This window comes from Sphaeramia orbicularis, chromosome 16 (assembly GCF_902148855.1).
Source record: "Sphaeramia orbicularis chromosome 16, fSphaOr1.1, whole genome shotgun sequence".
NCBI classification, from domain to species: Eukaryota; Metazoa; Chordata; class Actinopteri; order Kurtiformes; family Apogonidae; genus Sphaeramia; species Sphaeramia orbicularis.
Window position 1 is genome coordinate 30,730,832 of NC_043972.1, and position 10,682 is coordinate 30,741,513.

At 38.7% G+C, this 10,682-nt stretch overlaps 1 protein-coding gene across 1 annotated transcript; it reads left to right on the forward strand.

The window, feature by feature from the left end:
* Positions 1–1,918: 1,918 nt before the first annotated feature.
* ino80c (INO80 complex subunit C) lies at positions 1,919–10,194 on the forward strand. Its single transcript, XM_030158000.1, has 5 exons — positions 1,919–2,211; positions 2,371–2,487; positions 8,460–8,571; positions 9,593–9,660; positions 9,752–10,194. Exons 1-5 carry the CDS (start codon positions 2,035–2,037, stop codon positions 9,881–9,883), a joined length of 606 nt encoding a protein of 201 aa, XP_030013860.1. The 5' UTR covers positions 1,919–2,034; the 3' UTR covers positions 9,884–10,194.
* Positions 10,195–10,682: the final 488 nt, after the last annotated feature.

The following is a 10,682-nucleotide window of genomic DNA, read 5'->3' on the forward strand; positions in this document are numbered from 1 at the left end:
GTTCAGTGTAACTGATTTATGTTGTGATTTGCTCAAATATTTCATTTGAAGTACCATTTACTGTGAAGTAATTAATAAAGTAAGATTTATCCAGTGGGTTGGTACTAGTGTGTGGTTAGTTTATATTCAGGTAATAAACATAAACTGAAGCTACATCGCCAGGACAGTACAATGGTACATGCATGAAGAAGGGTAGATACTTTTAATATGTGCTGGACCACATATCAGTATGTTTTAAAAAGTAAACTTCACAAAATTTTGGATGCAGTAGCAGACCATGTGAGGAATCTCTGCAAACAAGTGAACCACAACTGAACAATATCTTGATCTTGAGGGGTTTTTTGGTAAGTGCCCATTGCTTGTGTAGTTTGACTGCTGTAAAAATTCAGTTTTGCACTGCTTTCTATTTTAGTTGTCATTTTCCATACTGTGCCAACTATTATAGCCATATGATGTGTTTAGATGAAAGTCACCGCTCCATTTGTGTCACATTTTACTGTTCTCGATACAATGAGCTCATAACTGATTTATGTACAGTTGAGTGTGTTAACAGAAGCAAATGCATGAATTAGTCAGATGTTTCCTTTTGAAATTTTGATAAGTACTTCTTATTTTCCTTACATTAAAAAAATAAAAATCAGAAGTTATGCACAGTTATATATTTTTGTAAATTGTATTAGAATTTGTATTTTGTTATTGTAACTATAGCAAATGCATGAATTAGGCTAATGCAAAATGTTTAATCCTGTAGCTCACCATTAATTAATGCGAGTAATATGAGTAATATTTCATTATAATTTTATAGAATTATTATTTTAGGTGTTGAGGTTATATATATATATATATATATATATATATACACACACACACACACATGCATATATGGTTAAGAGATATGAATATCTTAACATCTGTCAGGTTTGCTCATTTTTTTTCTTTTAAATGTCAGCACAAACAAATTAATTTCAATGACTTTTCCAAAGCTTTAGGCAATATTATCTAATTTCATGACTTCTCCAGGCCTGAGAATAGATGTTTTCAAATTCCACAACTTTTTCATCACTGTGAGAGGCCTGCACAAAATCTTAAAGTTTAATGCTACATTTTTAATGCTGATTGTATGTAAAGCAATTGATAAAAAAAAAACAAAACAAATATCTGAATTAATTTTGCGCTTTAATTGATTTGACTATTGCATACACAATAGTGTTTGTGTGTAAAACAACAACAACAACAAAAAATCAATGGACTTCTTTTTTTAGACTTTTTGAAAATATATATGCATACAAAACATTGAAATTTTGAACAAACATCAAGATGTCCAAACAAATAAATTAACACAATGCAAGGGTTTACAGCAAAAAACAAACAAACAAACAAAAAAAAAAACTTAAAGATATAAAGAAATAAAATACAGCAGAGACGGAATTCATTCCATTTTAAATATTTATTTATAACTTGTCAGAGTGTTTGTGCTTTTTTTGTTAAATACAAAGTCTAGTGAGTGGATATATTTTTCAAATTCTATCATAAAAACTTTAAAATGTGGGAGTGTTTTGACATATTTACTTTTTTATATGTGGAATTTGCTAAATAAAATGACCAGATTAACAATAAATTGAAGATTACTCATGTCATGTTCAAAATATGTAAGTGCATTTTGAAATGTTACAACTATATTTTTTATTACATGTAGATACAAGGTTTTCAATTTTAGACCAAAAGTTACAAGAACGCACACAATGAAAGAATAAGTAATGATCAATGGACTTTTTTTTTTCCTCACACAACTTTATTTACACATTGCAGTATACAAAACAGATCATAATCAATGGACTTTTTTTTTTTAAATTGAGATCATTGGATTTAAATGACCGTATTCAACGTGATGACGTCACCGGAAGTTACACAGTTCGTTTTCCGGGTACCGCGGCAATGTTTACAATCTGCACAGCGGATGGTTAATGGTGATTATCGAGAAGTTTGGGTTTGTTTACATCGTACGATAAAGCTGCTTCAGGTTTTACCGCTAAGATGGCATCGCAAATCTCCATAACGGTAAAGAGCCAGCCCACAGCCGCCAGCCCCGCCGCCGTACGGGGGAAGAAACGTCCCGGCGGTACGGCGGTGTGTGGAGCTCCGCAGTCCGGAGGGAGCAGCAGCAAGAAGAAGAAAGCACCGCCGAGCATCACACCAGCCACACAGACACAGGTAAGCACTCAACATCCTGGGATTAGTATGTGCTGGTGCGCAAATCTGACCCATAATTAACAATAATGACCCAAGTGTTGTGTATAGTATTCAACTGCAGTCTGTGGCCTTTGTAGACAAGTGAAGTTATTTAAGAGTTTGTCATTTCTGTTTTCACAGGTGCCTGTCGTGGAGACTGTGGCTGATGTGAAACCTGTGGGAATAGTGGACAGTGGTCCATTTCCACTCCCTGAGTCCACTGCAAAGCCTCCCCCCTTTAAAGACCCCACATTTATGGTGAGTTCATACTTGTGTTAATTTTAAAGGAGTGATATTTTGCTTCTTTTAAATGGAATTATGCATTTTAAAACATTTCCCTGTGGTCTACATAGACTGTACATACTATGCTTGGGTCTGAATTCTTCATTAACCCTTTCATGCATAGCAGTCACTGCAGAGGACAGTTACTCTACAGCTGTTCTTTTGTATATTCATGGGTTTTGTTGTTTTAGTTGCATATCAACCAACACAGTGGATAATTATGCACCATCCCATAATACACTGCAATTCATACCGTTACTGTAACTTTGCAACTCTTGAGAAAGCTGATCTGTAGCAACATATTTGAGTGTAAATCAATTGCTAATTGTTATTAGACTGTAATTAACAGTTTAAAAAAAAGTTGTTGTGTTTTGTTGTCTTTTTGCATAATAACTACTATTATTGTATGTTAAAATGTGAGAAAATATCAGATTAGCGACATTAAAAAAACATTCATTTCATAGTTCTCACACAGTATGACAGTAAATGCATGTTTCTTTGCTTCAAAAATTAAACGCATGGTGTTCAGATGAGTGGATATTTTTGTTAATCCATGAAAAATACAGGGTGGGGAAGCAAAATTTACAATGAACATTTAGTTGTTTTTTCTCAGCAGGCACTACGTCAATTGTTTTGAGACCAAACATATATTGATGTCATAATCATACCTAACACTATTATCCATACCTTTTCAGAAACTTTTGCCCATATGAGTAATCAGGAAAGCAAACGTCAAAGAGTGTGTGATTTGCTGAATGCACTCGTCACACCAAAGGAGATTTCAAAAATAGCTGGAGTGTCCATAAAGACTGTTTATAATGTTAAGAAGAGAATGACTATGAGCAAAACTATTACGAGAAAGTCTGGAAGATACTATTAAAGAAGAATGGGAGAAGTTGTCACCCGAATATTTGAGGAACACTTGTGCAAGTTTCAGGAAGTGTGTGAAGGCAGTTATTGAGAAAGAAGGAGGACACATAGAATAAAAACATTTTCTATTATGTCAATTTTCTTGTGGCAAATAAATTCTCATGACTTTCAATAAACTAATTGGTCATACACTGTCTTTCAATCCCTGCCTCAAAATATTGTAAATTTTGCTTCCCCACCCTGTACATTCATAAAAAAAATTAAATTTCAATAACAGTGTTTTTTCATGCCTAAAAAGGAATGAAAACACTCAGGAAAAAAAATCTTGATTAAGGTTCTCATAATTCATGCATGAAAGGGTTAATTCAACTCCACAGGTCCATCTTCAACTCTATTTCTGAGTAATGACACCAGAAAGGTTATTTTGAGCGCTGGCCCTTTAAATGCAAATGAGCCACTTCACACCCCAACCCCTCCAGGTTGTTGGCTGTGCTGCTCTGTCCCATTCAGCCATTTGTTTTGTTAATACAACCAACAACTGAACATTTTAGGTTATCAGCTCGAAGTTTGGACATATTTTTAGTATGGACTACAACTGCCGCTGCTGATAAACAATTATGGCGTATTTGGAGAAATGTTCCTCAGAAGTCATGACCTTATATGTGCAAATGTTGTGATGTAAATAGTTATAAAATGTAACAAATTAAGAAGGAATTGAAATGGGTTGTAGAAATCCACTCGATTTTTGCTGGAATGGATATATAAAGATAGCTTTGCAGCACCTGGAGGGTTCAAATTCAAACTTTTTGAACTATTAGGGTCCAAATACACAAATACATGTACCAAAGACTAATAAAAGTGCATTTGGCAAAATATGACCCCTTTAAGGGATCCCCATTAGCTGAATGTTCTGGCCAGAGATCCACATTTAACAGATAAAGTAAACACCGAAGGTGCTTTGCTACAAGCAAAGACTGGAGTAGCAACTAAGGATGTTGTGGTTCGAGCTGGCGGTGTGTAGCGGTGTTCCAAGGGACCCCTTCTGCATCCTCAGCAGGTATCTCAGGGTCACAGGTGTTTCGCCCCTTAACCTGTACACCTCTCCTGAGTGGGGCAGCAAAGGCTGAGTTAGCCTTCACCTGCAGAAGGGGTCCAGCTACGATCCCTTGACAGCCACAGCCACCTAGAACTGGTTTCGGCTACTGTGGCTATCTCCCTGATGGCCTTCTGCAGTTGCTTGGGATTAAGCCCAATCTTCTGCAGAAAACTGCGCATAGATGTGGCGAGAAAACCCCGAGCGCCGACCTCGATTGGGTAGAGGGTGGCATGCCACCCCGCGAGGGTCACCTCTTCCACTATGTCCTGGTACTTAGCCTTCTTTGCCTGGTGAGATATGGCTAGCCTGTCTTCCCAGGGAGCAGTGAGTTCGGCTAGAATGATGGACTTTGAGCGCTTAGAAAGAAGGATCATATCCGGTCGGAGAGTAGTTGCCACTACCTCCTGAGGAAAGACCAACTTCTTCTTGAGGTCCACGTGCAACTCCCAATCCGTTGCGCGGTGTAGAATAGATGGTAGACTGTAAGATCTTCTTCCCTTCGGGACCTTACTGCCCTCTGGATGGAAGCTTATGACCCTTGGTGGTGCTGGTGGCTGTTTGTTGGTAATGTTTCTCTGCAGTTCGACCCACTTGGCGACCTCAGTGAGGACTTTGTCATGTCTCCACCTATAGCGCCCGTCTGCAAGAGCTTTCGGGCAGCTGGTCAGAATGTGGTTCAGCGTGCAGAGGTTGGCGCCACACTGACTACAGGATGCTTCTTGCTCCTTGCCCCAGATCTTCAGATTGCTTGGTGTGGGTAGGAGATCAGCCACAGCACGCAGCAGGAAGTTCAGCTTGCCTTGGTCAGTAATCCAGAGCTCTCTCCAAGACAGTGGTCTCTCGAGCGCCTCTTCCCACTGCGTCCAGCGTGCCTGGGAACCCAGCCCCGCCGCTTTAATTCGACGGTCTTCTTCAGCTGTCTCCCGCACCCTTTGCACCACCAAGTCCCTTCTGCCTTGTGTGTTGCTTTTTGACCAGCTCTTGGCGCTGTAGTTGCCAAGCCCTAGCCGTCCCCGACACACAGTGCCCACGATTTCTTGATGCCTCCAGTAGGCTTCTGCTTCCTTCACCGCTTCAAGGGGTTTCCACTTCCTGCCACAATTAATGGCAGAGCTTGCATGCCTAACTTTTGCATCCCTGGAGATTAAAAGCGTGCACGCTGCCCTTGCTTTGGTGGCCTTAAATTCTTCTATGACAGAGGAGCATCGTAACCGGAGTACTGATGACTTGCTGTATAAGTTGACTGAGCTGAAAGCTGGAGGGACGCCCAGCCATTTCCGGATAAACCTGCTACAGACTCTCTCCATTGCTTCAACTTTGGTCATAGGGAAGTCGTAGAGCAGAAACGGCCACTGGAGTCTTGGTATGATGCCATACTGGAAGCACCACACCTTGAACCTGCCCAGCAGCAGACTCTTATCGATTCTCCTCAGCCACTCCTTTAGTTGGGCCGAGGTATCCTCAAAGTTCCCCCTGTCCTTCAGAGTGCTGTCATAGCTCTTTCCCAAGCAGCGGATTCGCTCCTCCTGAATGGTCGGAATCTCCGACCCCTGGATGCTGAAGGTGCTATTCGACAGACTTCCATTCAGGAGGCACAAGCTTCTGGATTTACTAGGCTTGAACTGCATGCGGGCCCAGGTGGCCATCTTCTCCAGTGAACTCAGGATCCATCGTGTCCCAAGAATGGATGGAGTCATCACAGTGATGTCGTCCATAAAGACTCTGCAGGCTGGATGCCTTGTCCCATCCTCTGCCATTGGACCTTTACACTGTGACTCTCCTGCTTTAATCAGCAAGTTCATAGCTGCCACAAACAGGGAGACTGATATGGTGCAGCCAGCCATGATCCCTTTTTCCAACCTCTGCCACTTGGTGGTAAAACCCTGCACGCTGAACCTCATCTGTAGCGAGCCCATATGAAACATCACCAGCTTGATGACTTCTGGTGGTACTTGGTAATGCTCCAATGCCTTGCAGATGAGCTGGTGCGGTACGTTCGGGTAAGCCTTGGCGAGATCAAGCCAGACCACTGAGAGAGTCTTCTTGTTCCTCTTCACTTCCTTGATGATCTGGCTGATTACCGATGTGTGCTCCAGGCATCCAGAGTAACCCGGTACTCCTCCTTTCTGGACACTTGTGTCGACGTAGCCGTTAGTAAGTAAGTATGAGGTTAACCTTCTTGCAATGATTGCCCAGAAGACCTTCCCCTCAACGTCCAGCAGGGAAATCTCTCTGAACTGTTCGAGGCTTGATGAATTCAGCTCCTTGGGAATGAAGCAACCCTCTGCGAACATACATAGTACAGAATAAACATTAGTTATATTAATGTGCAGCAAACAGTAAAATCTACATTAATTCAAATGTCAGTCCTTCACACACATTCATACAATACTCAACATAAATGAATACATTAACCCATAAAGACCCAAACATCTACCAGGAACCAAAAGTACTGATCTAAAATGTTTAATACTGGTTGATCCACTAATCCTATCAATACGTGTAACGAATTGGTGTAAAATACAGTTTATCATCTTTTCATGGTCATCAAATATGACCCATTTGGATGTTCAGAGGCTCCATAGTGAATGTGGAAACACCGTCATCTTCTACAACACTGATTCACCAGTAAAACCCATGGAGTTGGATCAATGACAGTGGATAGACACACTGGGTTTGTGTTTAGTTAATGATAAATTTACTGAAAAATCACTTTTTTCTTCAGTTTTCTCTGTTTTGATATAATAACCTTTGAATGTACTCCGAGTTTTCATGAACATCTAAATTAAATATAGAAAATGAAATAGGAAAATACATGATTTACAGTGAAAAATGCAAAATGCAGAGGATAATATTATAATAAATGGAGATAAATCACTTGCCAAAGGTTAAATAGAGAGAAAAAATCATTTAGGAAAAAGTAGCACTGGGCCTTTATGGGTTAAGGGGAAATACTAATTCTACATCAATATGTTGATGATACTAAGAAATATACTGATCTAATACATTATACAACTCATCTGAAGTCAAAAAAACAATTGTTGAACTCTTCAGGTATCTAAGTGCCAATAAATACACATTCATTGTAGGGGGGTTATATATAGTGTTTCTACATTCAAATATAAAGTAAAGGACCTAAAATTATCATTAGGCTATTCACAAAGAGAGTTCATGAAAATAATGCAACCACTTAGAAGGAGTAGTGTCTCACTCTCACGATCTGCCATGATGAGGAAAACTAACCACAGGGCCTTTGACCAAAGCATCAGAATCTGATGAGATCGGATGAAAATCTAAAAAGCAACTTTTAGAGTCGGAGAAAGTGACAAAAAATAGAAGCACTGTTGTTTTCTCACACTGGCTCTAAATTCAAACAATGGTGTTTGATGCTGAAATCACTTTGTTTCCTGGGGTATAAAGTTATTATCTTTGCTAAGTTCACCATTTGTTGACCAGCAGTTCAAACTAAACTGATAGTTCTGGCCTTGTTTAGATGAGTCTGTACAGATCTTTAGTGCAGCTATTGACAACACAAACCGTACAGAAAATGGAGGTGATCTGTGGTTTTACTATGTCTGTTTTCAGAGTTAAGATGACAGAGATATAATGTAAACTATCAGCTGATGGAGCATGGAAAGATTATGAGACACTGCATTATTTTGACTAACTGTCAAAATAACTGAATATGAGCTGTTGTTTTTTTTTTAAGAAGAAATATGACAAAACAAGATGGAAAAGGAGTAAAAGACAGAACATACGTTGAATTAAACACATTTTGAATATTGTCAGTGAAAATGTAGACATGATAGCAATTCGTGAAATATTTTTAAACAACAGGATCTAGAGGATAAGTTTGGGAACCACTGCAATACTCTGGTCAAATAAAAATGTGTGCACCTCTGAGTTAACTGCTGATCCAAAGTCTGTAGCTTCTTCCTTGCCTCACTTTCTGACACCCTTTTCCACTTTTTATGTCTGGCAGCATTCTGGGATTGGAGGAGCGGCAGCAGGTAAAAAGAACAGGACTTGGAAGAACCTCAAACAGATTTTAGCTTTGGAGCGGACTTTACCCTGGAAACTCAGCGACCCCAACTGTGAGGATCTGGGTCTTTTTTTATTTTAATCTGTTATATAACAGTTATCACCAACACTGATTTACATTCAGCATATTTGAGTTCATGGTGTAGCCAACAATGTTAGCACACAAAAAAAACACACTGAATTATTTTGTTAATATTTTAGTAAACAACAAAATTAACCCGAGAGACACAGCAAAATGCATAAGGTACTGATGATAATATACTATATCCAAATAATTGTCATTATTGTGTAAAGCTGGGGTGTCAAACTCATTTTCTTTCAGGGGCCACATTCAATGAATTTAATTTGAAGTGGGCCAGACCAGTAAAATAATAGCATGATAGCCAAAAAAAAAAAAAATGGCAACTCCAAATTGTTTTAGTGCAAAAAATAACATTCACTTATGCCTATATTTACATTTAAAAACTATACAAACAAAAAGGATGTGAATAACCTGAAAAAAATGGAATTTGTTAAGAAATATAAGTTATCAATATTATGCCTTGACATATCATTTATACATATGCATATTAGGTCAGATCTACAAAGGCACAAAACATTTAGTAACAGAATATTGTTAAAATTGCACTTAATTTACTTCAGACATTTCAGGTTGTTGATATTTGTTCAAGTTATTCATATTTTAAAGGGTACTTTGTTAATGTAAACATTTTCATAATTAATTTTTTTTGCAGTAAATCAAAGAGAAAAAATTGGTGTTGACATTATTTGTAGGTTTTTATAATATTATTTTTGAGTTTGATGCCCTAACTTGCACTTTGCAAATTCATCCTGCGGGCCGGATTGGAACCTTTGGAGGGCCGGTTTTGGCCCCCGGGCCACAAGTTTGACACCTGTGGTTTAAAGGGTTCTTCGAATTTGTAGTGTTTTTTTTTTTTTTTTTTTTTTTTTTTTTTTTTTTTTATAATTACACAAGCTTTTACAATAATATGGTCTTAATATGTTGGGTCTGTGGTGAAAGTGACATGTATGTGAAATCTTGCAGTTTAATATAAGACATTTCTCTGTCAATAGATTACAACATTGATGCTCCTCCATCTTTGAAACCAGCCAAAAAATACTCTGACATCTCTGGGCTCCCTGTGAGTAAACTGTTTGTTGTTATTCTTTTTCTGTTAACAGAGTTATTCTTCAGTCGTCTGTTGTACAAAGCACTCTGTCTTCTTTCCTCAGGCAAACTACACTGACCCTCAGACAAAGCTACGCTTCACATCTTCTGAGGAGTTTTCCTACATTCGCCTGCTCCCCACAGATGTCGTGACTGGCTACCTGGCCCTTCGAAAGGCCACCTGCATCGTACCCTGACAGCTAAACATGACTGGAAGCTTGAAACATAATGTAAAGCTGAACTGATGTCATGTCAGTGTACAGAACTGTCCGGCAAACCAGAGGACTGCAAGCACAGGCTGCTTACAGAGAGAAGCAGGACCGTTGGAGCTGATGCGCTGGATATCAGTATTATTTGTAATTCTATTTATAATAAAGTCGAAAATGTAATGAATGGAATGTTTGCTTTTATAATCCGTGTACTACATTAAAGAGCTAAAGAGGGAACATTCATGTTTAATGTCTGTAGTAAAACAATCCATTTGATTATAGATGTAGTTTTGAAGTAACAAAGGTGGAGCATTTATGATAGAATCTTTCATTAAAGTGCTATAGTCAAAGCTTTTCTTATGATAGTACTGAAAAGATGCTTAAATACTCAATGAGGCATAAAGTAATGCACAGTCCACTCAGGTCAGCAAATGTAGCTTGCCTTTCTCAGCATGAGTGCATTAACTGCATCCACAAATCCTGATGCAGGTTTGGATCTGTTTGGCAGAATAATCGCTGTCTGTTTCTTAGGGGACATAACTTTTCTTTCTTGACTATACTGGCAGTTTTTGAGACACTGCCCCTGGTGGTAGCACATCTGTTCCCAGTTTATTTCATCACTTCGACGTGAATCAGTGCAAATTACAGTTAGAGAAGCTTTGCATGCAAAGATAGAGTCACCAAGCAGGCCTGTTGACACTAATGTGCCATATGTAAATACCAAATTGTTTCCAAGTGGCTCCAATTCCACCGCCGCATTTGATATATGATTCTGTTTTAGATTGAT

Excerpts from the sequence above, each read along its gene's own strand:
- ino80c (XM_030158000.1), top strand. The coding sequence starts at position 2,035 with ATGGCATCGCAAATCTCCATAACGGTAAAGAGCCAGCCCACAGCCGCC. Across the intron at positions 2,212-2,370 it reads CACCAGCCACACAGACACAG|GTGCCTGTCGTGGAGACTGT; the intron begins GTAAGCACTCAA and ends CTGTTTTCACAG. Across the intron at positions 9,661-9,751 it reads CTGACATCTCTGGGCTCCCT|GCAAACTACACTGACCCTCA; the intron begins GTGAGTAAACTG and ends TTCTTTCCTCAG.